This window comes from Lynx rufus, unplaced genomic scaffold, assembly GCF_022079265.1.
Source record: "Lynx rufus isolate CCGP_SWC_20201006 ecotype Redwood Valley unplaced genomic scaffold, mLynRuf1.p SCAF_3, whole genome shotgun sequence".
Classification (NCBI taxonomy): domain Eukaryota; kingdom Metazoa; phylum Chordata; class Mammalia; order Carnivora; family Felidae; genus Lynx; species Lynx rufus.
The window spans coordinates 30357270-30371018 of NW_025814845.1; the positions used below are offsets into that span (position 1 = coordinate 30357270).

At 40.2% G+C, this 13749-nt stretch overlaps 1 protein-coding gene across 1 annotated transcript in view; it reads right to left on the bottom strand.

Annotated features, from left to right (window-relative positions):
• Positions 1-6600, bottom strand: part of PDS5A (PDS5 cohesin associated factor A) — a 140467-nt gene extending 133867 nt beyond the window's left edge. The window contains exons 1-2 of the mRNA XM_047090487.1: positions 6258-6600; positions 5229-5406 (exon numbers count right to left, since the gene is read on the bottom strand). Coding sequence (XP_046946443.1) covers positions 5229-5366 — 138 coding nt within the window. The 5' untranslated portion in view covers positions 5367-5406; positions 6258-6600. The remainder of the gene's footprint in view (positions 1-5228; positions 5407-6257) is intronic.
• Between the last annotated feature and the right edge of the window lie 7149 nt (positions 6601-13749).

The following is a 13749-nucleotide window of genomic DNA, read 5'->3' on the forward strand; positions in this document are numbered from 1 at the left end:
AAGAGTGATGCTCTACCTTAATCAAGCACTCTATATCCTAATTCCTAACTATATCAAACAAGGCATACTACAGAAAGCAAAAGTGAGAGTGTGGGGCAGAGGGGAATTGTGGACACATAGAGGAAAGTGACAGAAAAATACAAAAACACAGAAATAACAGCTGGTGGGAGAAAAATGGGGGACATATTCACAACAATAAAACCCTATTACTTTATCTTTCCTAATTCTTAGCACCAAAGTAATAAAAATTTTGATTTCTGTGAAAAAAAGAATATGGCAGATTTGGGTATGGAGTTAATAGCCAGAGAACTGTCTGGGGGTACTGAGCTCTTAAGACCAAGTAATAAGAAATGGACATAAGAAACAATCTTTGGGGCAGCTGGCTGGCTCAGTCAGAGGAGCATATGACTCTTCGATCTTGGCACTGTGAGTAGAGGTTACTTAAATAAAAACATACATACTTAAAAAGAAAAAAGAAAAAAAAAGAAACAATCTTTAACCTGCCCGCCCCCTCTCTAAAAACCAAGCCTTATCAAGGACTTCCCATTTCCAAAAAAGCAAGTAATGAACAAAATGTGAATAGCATGTAGTTCTCTGGTAATACATGATATGAGACAGATTGCATATAACAAATTGTGGGCAGAAGCACTTAATGGAACTTTGTACAACACTGTTTATAGGTGTATTTGAATATGTTATAAAAGTTATCAGACATGACTGCTACATTAGTTTCAGAATCCTTAACTATATAGAAGGCAGGCCATTTGTGAACTATTGATCTTGATGCTTAATGTAACCTTAGTAGTAAGCTACCTGCTATCCTTTCTAACAGATAACTAACATTTGTACAGCATATAATTGTACCATATGTAAGCAACAAAACTGTTTATATATTATTATTATTTTTTTAAGTAGGCTTCACACCCAATATGGGGCTTGAACTCACAACCCTGAGATCAAGAGTTGCATACTCTGAGGTGTCAGGTGGCTCAGTTGGTTAGGTATCTGACTTTGGCTCAGGTCATGATCTCACAATTGGTGAGTTCAAGCCCTGCGTTGGGCTCTGTACTGACAGCTCAGAGCCTGGACCCTGCTTTGGATTCTGTGTCTCCCTCTCTCTCTGCCTCTTCCCACCCCCCACCCCCCAATTCTGCCTCTCTCTGAAAAATAAATAAAACATTAACAAAAAAAAAAAAAAAAAAAAAGAGTTGCATGCTCTACCAACTCAGCCAGCCAGGCAACCCTAAATAACAAAACTGTTAATGATCATTTTCAGCTTTCTGTAACTAGGGGTAGTCACAACATCTCAGGCTCCATTTCTTCATCTGGAAAATCAGGACAAAACCAAATAACCTCTAAGCTACCTTTTGGTTCTAAAATTCTACTATCTACATTATCATCTCTGGTATATAATCTCAGATAAAAAGTTGGTTGCCATTCACAATATTTTCAAACTATCCTATTTCAAAAACAAAATTATTTCTCTATTCTATTACTATCTTTTCTAATCCAACATTCATTCACTGAACAAGTATCTGTTGGGCACCTATGTTCCAGGCATTAAATTTGGGAGTTGGCAGGGTATAAAAGTAAACAGACATGGTCCTTGTATTCGCAAAGATTACATACAAGTTGGGGAGACAAACCCAATACACATATGCATAAATGTATATAACTGTAATAAGTGATATGAAGGAATTAAAAAAATATGTAATGGGAAATCTAAGAGACCTCCTCTAAGAAGAACAAATGAGTGACAGAAGAACAAATGAATGGCACATGAAGTTGAGACGGGTACACATATGATCACATAATGTGGAATCAGTTTAGGCAGAAATGAACATGGCATGTACAAGGAAGTGACAGAAGGCCAGTGTGATTGGACATAAGAATATGTGAATTCCTTAGAAGCTGAAATTAAAACTTGCTTTTTTTTTTTTTTTTTGAGAGAGAGAGACAGAGAGAGAGAGAGAGAGAGAGCACATGTGCCAGCAAATGGGAGAGGGTGAGAGGGAGAGAGAGAGAATCTTAAACAGGCTCCACGCCCAGCGCATAGCTTGAAGCCCAAAGCAGGGCTCAATCTGACAGTGAGATTACGACCTGAGCCAAAATCAGAGTTGGATGCTTAAATGAGCCACCCACGCGCCCCTGAAATTAAAGTTTCTAATGTATCTAAGTGTTTTAGCAATTCCAAAGACCTACTCTAAGAACTACTTTCAAGAAAGTTTCAAAGCATCATAATACTTTCTAATGTTAAAAAAAATGCTGTCCTACATCTTGCAAAACAGCAAATTAACTTAGACTCCTTTCTCTTTTCACTTTACCATTTTCAAACGCATAACAAAAATCACAACTTCTTAGTTCTACTCAGTTTAGATTCCTTTGAAGGAAATCAGCTCTAAGAATGAAAATAAATATGATGCTATTGTTCTGGCTCTGCCATTTAGTTGCTCTATGACTGATCTTGGTGCATGTTACTTGGCCACTTTGGGCCGAATTTTCTCTTCTGTGAAATATGGGGAGTTCCAAAATTTCTTTAAACATCTTTGTAAGTCCACAATTACGGTTCTCTTGTAAAAATGCTTGTTCCATTCTTGAATACTGAAGAGAATGGACCAAACATCTCTGAATTCCACTGACCAAGATTTTACCTGCCTTTAAGCCCTGTTTGTACTTATACAGCATTTGAACATTGTTGCTATAATAAAAAAAACTACTAAATTTATAATACTGGTGCATAATGGTCTAATAAACACAAAAATTATCAAAAATAGTTAAACACTGTTAAAAATCTCCACTTCCTATGAGACAGTACTACTTTAACCAACCAGGGATTCCTAGAAAGTACAAAGTCAAAACAGATTTAGAAAAACAGGGGAAAAACAAAATCATAAGATTGTTGAGAAAATTTAAAAAAAAATTTTAAGATTTTAATGTTTATTTACTTTTTTTGAGAGAGACAGAGTGTGAACAGGGCAGAGGCAGAGAGAAAGGGAGACACAGAATCCGAAGCAGGCTCCAGACTCTGAGCTGTAGCCTGACTTGGGGCTTGAACTCAAGAACCTGCAAGATCATGACCTGAACCAAGAGTGGACATTTAACTGACTGAGGCACCCAGGCACCTAAGAAAAGCAAAATTTTAGCAGGATATTCAAAATGGTTCATATGTATGTTAATTTTAACTTCCACAAGAACTCATAAGAAATAGATATCCTAACCCAGGAGCACCTCAGTGGCTCAGTTGGTTGAGCATCGGACTTAGGCTCAGGTCATGATCTCACTGGTTGCTGGGTTTGAGCCCCATGCTGGGCTTTGTGCTGACAGCATGGAGCCCAAATTCTGTCTCCCTGCCTCTCTGCCCCTTCCCTGATCATGCTCACTCTCTCTCAAAAATACACTTTAAAAAGAAAAAAAAAAAAGATATTCTAACCTAATGCTCATTGTAAACTTGGTCATATGCCCATTTATGTAACAGTATTTCTGATAATCTACCTTCAAGCACAGAAGTACATATAGTTGTAACTCTTTTTTTTTTTTAATGTCTATTTATTTTTGAGAGAGAGAGAGAGAGAGAGAGACAGAGAGACAGAGAGACCGGGAGTGGGGGAGGGGCAGAGAGAGAGAGAGAGAGAGAGAGAGAGAGAGAGACCGGGAGTGGGGGAGGGGCAGAGAGAGAGAGAGAGAGAGAGAGAGACAGACAGACAGACAGACAGAATCTGAAACAGGCTCCAGGCTCCGAGCAGTCAGCACAGAGCCCAACTTGGGGCTCGAACCCACAGACTGCAAGATCATGACGCAAGCCGAAGCCAGATGCTTGTGGTAACTCTTTTTTAACCAGATTATCCATCACCAGAAATCAAGATTTCAATATTCTTAATATGAAAATAAAAATTAAAAGATCTATACTTAACAGCTTTGTATTTCATAATTTTTCAGCATCTCCAAACATTCAATATAACCTTAAGGAGCATCAATCAAGCACCTCACTTCACATATACCTAGTATCAAGTTTATTTTAATGGAAGCTACTGTGTCCTCTTCCTTCCCGAGAGGCAACAAATTGCAGAATCTAATTAGATTTTAAAAACTAAGCTACAGGAATACTTTAAATATTCATTAAACACTCACAACATTGTAAACACTTCCTAGGCACTACACTAAGCTCTAAGAACAAAGGGGCAAGATGATTCCCTAAAAATACACTTTATCAAGTTGCCCAAGATAGAAATACTATCAACATTGTTTCTTCCCTAACCTCCCACCAAGTCTAATTGATTTCTAAGTAGGAAACATTTCTTAGATCCTTCCCTACCTCTCTTCTCACTACCACAGCCCCACTTCAAGATTTCAACATCTTTCACCTATGTTCCTATTAACAGTTTCCTAGCAGGACTCCCTGCCTCAAATCTTTCCCTTTCCTTGCTCCAACCTAGCCCCAGTTGTGACAACCAAATGTCTCCAGGGTGGGAGTGGGGGGTCAAAGATGCCCTGGTTGAGAACCACTGCATCAAGTTGATCCCTTGACAAAAACAGCACTTATCCTGTAAGGCTGTGGGCAAAATCTATGTCTATGCAACAGAAAGCAAAAAAACTGACCAACCTAAGCTGAAACTTACAACTTTAATCTTAGGATCATCATGCTTTAAATAAGCTAACTTTATTAAAAAGAACTAAAATACTCTCTCTTGAAAACCCCTTTGAACATGTGGACCTAAATCATCACCTTACTTCAATTCTGAATTTTGAAGTCAGTACATCTTGTCAAAGTTTAACCATACTAAATACATATTTAAGTTTCTGGATATTAGAAAATTGTGACAATTTAATAAAATGCCCTTGTGATTAAATCAGTCTCCTTAGAAGCTGATGAAAACAGGAACTTTCCTAGGCAAACTATTGCCTACATTTAAGGTTGTAATCTACTATGAACAGTATTCTTATAAATATTTCTAGAAAAAAGTTATAGAAACACTTAAATTCTTATGTTTGAAAAAACAGGCACACTCCTTTTAATTTCCCATAATGATTATGTCTCTACAGAACTTACTATTCAAAGATATAGCCAAGATAGAACAATACTTCTCGGAGAGAGTAAAAAAGGAGACTATAAGATACCTAAGAAAACCTGGTAGGTGACACAGTAAAGGCCAGGCCTAGCAGTGCAGTAACAGGAGAGAGCACCTCCCACCACAGAGGTCTAAGTGTGAACACTGTGTCCAGATGCTTACCTTCAGTCGCTTGATCATTTCATCCGTGGTGATCTTGTCGGTGATCTCCTTTACCCCCGGCGGGTAAGCGATCTTCCCATCTGCACTCACGACGCCACAGAGGGCAGTGGCAGGCTTGGGCTGCGCGGTGAAGTCCATCCTGGGGGACAACTTTTCTTTCACAGTCCTCTACCGGCCTCTATCGGTCAGAAAACAAAAGTTCAGCGAGAAAGGGGAGACTTTGTAACCTCTTTTTTCATTTCAAAAATCTCTAATCTGCAAAGGGCGCTTTCTCCAGGGAGGCCGGAGACTCGGCTGCGGCCCCGCCGCTCGATCCTCCCGGGCCTGGACCCTGGTGGCCGCCCCGCCGCCCCCACTCACGCGGGCCCCGCCAGCCCCGGACCCACGGGGCTCTCCAGCACCAGCCGCCGCGGCCGCGGGAAGCGCCAGGCAGCGCCAGGAGTTTCCCATTCCACCTTTCACAATGAAATCCACCCCCAAGCACCGAGGTCCGAAGTTTGGGATCCTCCCGAGCCTGGCGAGGCCCCCAAGGCTCCGGCTCGGTCGGAGAGAAACCCCGAGTCCCCGCCCGGTCGGTCCCCTCCGGGAAAGGAGACGCGAGGCCTATAGGGCTCGGCTTAGGCCGCAAAACTAGGGACCCAACCGGACCCACACGCTACGGCGGCTCCGGGAGACGAACGCCTTTGCCGGGCCGAGCTTCGGGACCCCGGGCGTCCCCGCCACGCTCTCGCCCCTCCCCTGTCCCGCGGGAGGGGAAAACAAGCCGCCCTCCACCCCAAACCCCACGCCAGGAAGCGGCTGACGCGGCTCTGCACTTCACATTTTGTTCCTTCAACTTCGGGTGAGGGACCCTGGCGGCTTCTCTCGGCTCCGACTGCTCGGCGCCGTCCGGCGCTGCCCAGGCCTTACTGGTACCTCCGGGCAGCCCCGCCGGGCCTAGGTCCCGCGCCCCCCCCCCTCCGGTCTCCCCTTCCGTCCTCTCCCTCCACCAACCGAGGGCGGGAGCCGAGCCGCCGCCGCCGCCTTTACCTCCTCCTCATGCGGGCGGAAGGTGCATCGAGCGCCCGGGCCTCTGTCAGGTGGTTGCGCCGCCGCCCCTCGTCGGGCTGCACACAAAGCGGCTCCGCGGGTCCCGCCGCCGCCGCCGCCCGCCCCGGAGCGGCGCTGGGGCTGGCGGTGCCGAGGAGGAGCAGCCGCCGCGGGGGGAGACGCGGGGCGACTGTGCGCTGGGCGGGGAGACACTGCCGCTCTCCGTCTGGCCGAGGAAGAGCAGCCTCAGAGAAGGCTCCTCCGGGAGCGTGTGCGCCTGTGTCCGCCCCGGACCCCCGCGGCCCGCCCGTCGGCACCTAGCGCCGGCCGGGTCCGCCGACCGGGACCCGGACGCCCCTTGCAGCGGCGCGCGCCCGGCCGTACGTGCCCCCGGGAGCCGGCGCTTCGCGCACACACCAGCCGGTCACGCGAGCGGTGCGAGAGCACGCGAGAGCAGGGAGCGCGCCTCGCTCCCTCCCCTTCCTCCGCCGGCCGTGCCTCCGCCTCCCTCGGGCCCCGGGCGGCCGCGCGCGGGGCGGACAGCGCCGCCACCCGGTTGGCGCCAAGACTTGCCGCGCCGAGCGCCTCTGGGAGGATTGAAACCAAAGGGCAAGCAGAGGAGGAGCCCCTGTGGCGGGAAGCGAACCCGGTCCCGGCGGTCCTGTAAGGGCACGAGGGACGAAAGGAGCTTTACGTTATGCCGTGGAGATGAGCTCATGACTTTTGGGGATCATGAGAGACTTGACGGAACTGGTTGAAAGACTGTTAATTACTCGGTGAAAATGAACAGATTTCCTCTCCAGGGACAGAAGATCTGCAAACTGAGGAAAAGTTTTACAATATGGCACAACATGAGCTACTCAGTCTTGTTTCTTCGGACAGTCACTGGAGTTTGCCCTCCCCTCTTTGGATTTCTAAAATTAATATTTTGAAAGTTGCAAAATATGAAATAGCATTGAGTCGAGTAGTTCTCAACGAAAGGTCTGAAACGTAGGTTTCCGGACTCCACTCTCAAACCTAGAGAATAAGGATCTCTGAGAATGGCACCCAGAAGTGAGCATGTTTACAAATTAGCTAGATGGTTTTTGTGAATATGGGGAAAAAAATAATATGTTTAAAAAATGTTCTAAGTATACCCAGCATAACTTTTTCTTTCATCCAAAGGAAAACCCAATGCTGCAGGTTTGAGAAGTTTAATGTATTAAAAAAAAAAAAAAATGAAGCAAATGAACCTCAGATGCACACATATCAGAAGAGGAAGTTGAAAAAAGAATGCAATAATATGAAATAGCATTCAGCTCTTGAAACTGACCACTACCAAAGTTTAAAATTATATTAGATTATTATTTCTGATGGATATCCATTGGTATTTACTGGGTCTGAAAAATATTAAAGGTACTGTACTCACTGAATTGTTTTTCAGATATATTACTCGAGGGAGTGATCATCTTGGAATAGAACTGGCCACAGTTGCTGATTTGCTAGGACTGCCCCAAAGTCAATGCTTTGTTCTTGGACATTTAGAGTACCAGACAATCCATTGAACTTCAATGGTCATTAAACCCATCGAAATCTACTCTCTTATAGGCGCTCCCTCTCAAAGTGTTTTTTTTTTACCCTGTCACATTTAAATAACAAAAGAGTGGTGCTTTTCATTTTTATTCTTTCTCTGAGTAATTTACCCATTATTAAGTGGAGTTTTGTATATGCTCATAAATTTTAATTTTACACAACTTATGACTTTGTTAATATTGTTTGTCTTTATGAACACTCACAAGATAGTAAGTCCTAAGGATTACAACACATAAATAAAACTGAATTTATACAGTTCTAAAATTCAGGAATTCTGAAATCTCTGCTTTTAACCTCTTTCCTTAAACTTTATTTCCACTTGGAGTAAATGAGAAGGGATATGTTTATTTGTGCAGCAATTATTTAAAGTGCCTGCTAGCAAGGCTTTGTTTTGGGCACTGAGAAAAAAATTGATAGTGGGGAGAGGGACCAAAATCCCTGCCTGCCCTGGCGGAGCTTAATTCATTTGGGGAGAGATACACAAGAGAATAAATAAATTGCTATGGAAGAAAATGAGTATAGGAAGAATGCAGATCACATCTAGCCTTTTAGGCATTTTGGTCTTTGGAAGGACTTTGGCTTGTACTATAACTGAGATGGGGAATTGCTGAAGTATTTTAAACAGAGAACTAACATGATATGTGTTTCATGAGCCAGGCAACTTTGGGCAAATTACTTAGTCTTTCTGTCCCTTATTTTCCTCATCTGTAAAACAGGGATAATAGTTTCTCTCTCAGAGGATCTTTATGAGGAGTAAATAAGTTGCCATTTGTAAAGTGCTTAGAGTAGTTACTGGCACATACTAAACTGTACATAATTTATATACATATATACACACACATATATATGTATGTACATATAATATGAAAGAATCATTCTAGCTACTGGGTTGGAAACAGCATAGAGATGCAAGTGTAGAAGTAGAGTAACCAAGTATAAGACAACTACAAAAATCCCGAGGAAAGATGTTAATAAGGACCAGGTAATAACAGTGAAGATGATGAAAAATGTGACTATACAACATTTGAAAAGTGGCTAATGCAAACAGGGAAACAATTTTAAAATCAAAATAGCGACATATGGCTAGTGACTATTGGACAGTACAGTTCTAGAGTACAGAGTTTGGAAGAGTGATTGACAGAAGATGAGGGTGGAAAATAAGTTGTTCATACTAAATGCTACAGATGTTGAGCAGGATGGTAGTTTAAAAGGATGAACTGGGGTAATAAGAGAGTAAAGCTGTGCATAGTGAAAGTGGACTAAAGTAAAAATATAACCAAAGATAAAAATATTCAAGATATTTAAAGCAGTTCTTAAAAATGTGTTTATTCCATTTACTTGAAATTACTTATTTGCTTTTCAATTTGAAATGTAACTAGCTAAATCTGTCCTGAGTAATTTCGCAAGTTATAAATATGAATCATCCCTGTACCTCTGGTCACATAGAAATTAACCATCTGCATAATCACTATGAAACTTGAACAAAATGGTGCTTTATTTTAGTGTTTTTCCAGATATCACTGACATCTTGGCTTAGATTTGCTAAAATTTAATATTTAGGCATACAATAGCATATCTACAGTGAACTAAGTAAGTTTGACATGTTTCACTAATGACTGATAAAGACAAAAAATATGAAGTCTGAATCATTTCGGTCTAGTATGACCAAGATGTTAATGATTAACTTGTTTGTCATAGTAATTTAAAAACTTTCTTTGAATTTTGTCTAATATCTTAGTCTCCATGCACATCTCTCTTCAGTTTAAACTGTGAAGGCTGATCTGCATCATCATTAGTTACATTAACTTTCTTAAACTTGTATAATCAAAATTAAATATTATTTAACTAGCAGGGACAACAAACTAAAACTAAATATTTTCAAAACATGAAAGAAACTACAGGTATAAACAACATGAGTAAATTTTAGTGACATAATATGACATCTTGTTTATAATATTCAAAAGCAAAGTTCAAGGTAGTGGTTACCCCTGAAGTACAAAGAGAAGCAGGGAACCCTGGGGAACAAGATGGGAGAATGAATGCACAAGTAGATATATTCCTGTTGAAGCTTTCGTCTTGGGAAGAGTGGTGGCTTCACATATGTTCTTTATATAAGTGAATGAATGTATAAATGAAGAAAGACAATCCATGTACCAATGAAGGATGTGTTTTTAACCCAAAGATTATGATTAAACCATTTCAGGGCATCTGATGTTCAGAAGAGAAAAAAGTAAGAAGACAAACTCAAGAAATTTCAAAAAATATTTATATTTTAATCTAATATTTTTGGAAATTACAGTTCCCAGAGTCAAAGAAATTCTGCACCCCTGATTATTTTTTTCTAATTGTGGTAGCAAAATGAGAAATTATTTGGAGTTATATTTTCTCAAATTGCTTCTTTCCTCAAGTTGCTAGTATTAGTACGATAAATGATTATAGGACTGAAAGAATTTTCAGGGCAATTAAACTTTGAACAATCACATTACAATGTATTTTTTATTATGAAGCTTGGGATGTCAGACTCCTATTGTTTTATATGATTAAAATAAGAAAGTAAACTTATGATAAATATTTCTTCACTATAGTAAAGACAGAAGAGATTCATTTATTGAAATGTATTAGAGAGGATAATAATAATTACCTCCCCCCCCCTGCAAACTGCAAACTCTTTTAAGAGAGCAGTTCCTATCCCAGCCCTACATATTCTCTCTCTGTCTTTCACACACACACACACACACACACACACACACACACACACACACAGCTGACTGAGCCTGCAGTGACACCTGAACCAAGAACATGCAGTCCATAGGCGGAGCTGAGCCAAACAAAATATCATGAGACAGGATGTGAACTAAGACTCAGCAACAGATGGGACTTTTAGCTGAATTATATCAATGCAAAACCGTAACAGTCTTTAGCTCTCTACTTATGTGTAGGCTAAGGAAACCTGACCTGTCCTAATTTTTGTCTTCGTTGTTCTGTTTTCCTTGGACTCCCCCTAAGAATTGTTTCCTTACAGTAAATTTTCTTTTACTTGAGCTAATTTGAGTACATTTCTGATCTTACACCACCAAATATGACCTGGTTTAGAATTAACAATTGGACTTCATGAAATTTTAATCATGATCCATGAACCCAGCTTTACTGAATCAAATAGTACCCCCTCAAATCCATGTCCACCTGGAACCTCAAAGTATGATCTTATTTGGAAGTAGGTTCTTTGCAGATGTAGTTAAAATGAAGTAACACTAGATTAGAACGGACCCTAAATCCAATGACTGGTATTTTTATAAGAAGATATGCAGGGAAGAAGGCCAGGTGACGATAGAGATTGGCATGATATAGCTGCAAGCCAAGGAATGGCAAGGATGACCAGCAAATACCAGGAGCAAGGAAAAAGGCAAGGAAGGATTCCTCCCTTGAGCCTTCAGAGGGATTATGGCCTTGCTGACCTCTTAATTCTGGACAGAACAGTAAGAGAATGAATTGCTATTCAAACATCTCTGTGTTTGTGGTACTTTGTTACAGCAGCTCTAGGAAACCAATACACCAGCCACATGTAAAATTCACCTTAAAGTTGATTGGTTAGTATTTTACCTTCTGAGATACAAATTTCATCACTCTCATTTTTGAATCTAACCCTATGCTTTTGAAAGAGACCTGTAGAACATTTATAAAGCTATGACCAACAGTTTATCTTATTTCTACATTTTTCTCAATTGTACTGTTTGTGAGCCTCAATTTATCTAGAATCTGCATTTTCATTTTTCCATTTTCTCACATTCCTATGAAATAAGAACAATATGCAAACAAATATTTAAATAAATACACGACTACGGTGGAGAAACTGCAAAAATGGAACTGTTGGTTGGCACCCAGCTTCACCAAGCTTTGGCTCAAAGTATTCATTTGTCAGCTTATATGCAAAAGTCCAAAACTGGAATTTTGAAAGCAGTTTAGGAATGAGAATGTATAATGTACTAAACAAGGTTGTGTAATTTTGAATGGACTGAAGTCACTGTCTGCCTGTGTAATAATCAAATAATTCTAAATGTAATATTTTCTGTGACTTACAACTATCAAATGTCATTATAATAATAACCATGGCAGATTGTAAGTATAAATAGCAGAACTTCAAATTTCTGGTTGAACTGGAAATGTAACCACGTTAGAACTGGTAGCCAACACTATCTGACTTGTCGAAGGAATGTGCCAAGAATTTGCACAACTTTGCCTTCTGAATTGCTTCAAGTAATTCCAGAAACTCAATAGTTCTTGGACTGTGGGCTACCTAGATAGATACTGTTTTGGAAAAACTCTTCGGAGTTCAATTATGCATAGACTTGTCCAGAGACTAAAGAAAATTAAGCAGTGAATCTGTAGGAAATTTAATAAGAGCTGTTTCACCTTCTAATCATAACTGAGATTCATCATGATTTTCAGGGGATAGGAAGTTTCCTGTTAATTGAATTCTTCGACAAATTGAAATTTAACCAGAAAACTCCTTTTCTGTCCACCATTGAAAATATTTCTGGAATATATCAGTTATCTTTTTAGTCTTTATAAAGCACAGGATAGTGAACATAATGGCAGAATCTTTGGTGTTTGAGCATACCCAGTGCCTCAGAGCTGTCAATCTGAAAGCCACTTTAAATATCAAAACCATAGGTATAGAGTCAGTGATTGATTGAACTAAACACGTACTGAGACTAGAACTTTCCATGGAAGTTAGTTTCGTCCCCATGTGTATTTTAAAAAATACAATGGAGAGGGGCCAGTTAAGAACCTTTGGGTTTTGATACATTAAACTACTTAGTACTTACTATCAGGCAGATAAATGTTGAGGATGCAGAGGTGGACAAGATATTGTCCCTGAATTCAACAGGCAACTTGAAGTTTTAGTGTGTTTTTATTACCATGTTTTCATGGTAACATTATCATCTGTCTATCTATCTATCTATCTATCTATCTATCTATCTATGTATCTCTTAAGCTAGTGTTAGTTTCCTTTGTTCCTTTCAATCAAAGAGAACTAACAGCAATAATAATAATAATAATAATAATAATAATAATAATATTATTAACAATTGTAGCCAATGTTTATTAAGCCCCTATTAGGTGCCAGGGACCATGCTAAGCACTTTAGGTACTTTATCTCAGTAGATGTAGATTTTTTCTGTCACATTTAAAAAATAAATTTGTTTTCCTAATTTAAATATTTTGGAACCATCTTTTTTCTGAACAAACTTTTTCAGAAAGCTTGGAAAGTACATGAGGTTATGGGATATATATGCTTTTGTCTTTCTTCACACTTTCATGTACTTTCTAAGCTTTCTGAAAGTTTGTTCAGATAGATTAATTGATAATAGATAGATCAATTGATAGATAAACAAGATAGTATTTAGGGAACCCATGAGAAGAATTACAGCTATGCCTCAAGAAAGGAATGGAAGAACTGAGAATCATCAGGATACAGTCTACTTTCTTCTGAACACCTGCTTCATTCTTGCTCTTTGAAGAGACATGTTTCTTTGCTTTTCAGTTTACCTGGCATGCAGAAGAGAACCATCCCTCATCTTCTGATTCTAGATCTCCTTCATCTTAGATCAGCCAGACTAAACTAGAATTTCTTAGTCCAAATCCCAAATGCTAAATACAACAGATTTAATTCTGTTTTCTTTTACCCATAGCATTTATCATCAAGCATACTAAATAATTTATTTATCTATTATTTTTATTGTTTATGGTTTGTCTCTCCAGGGTCCATGTCTGGTCTAATCAGCTAGGGCCAGATAGGCAGGGTCATGTCTAAAATATACCTTTAATATAGGTGTGCTATTTTGAAGGGGCATATGCACCCCAATGTTTATAGCAGCGATATTGACAATAGCCAACGTATGGAAAGAGCCCAAATGTC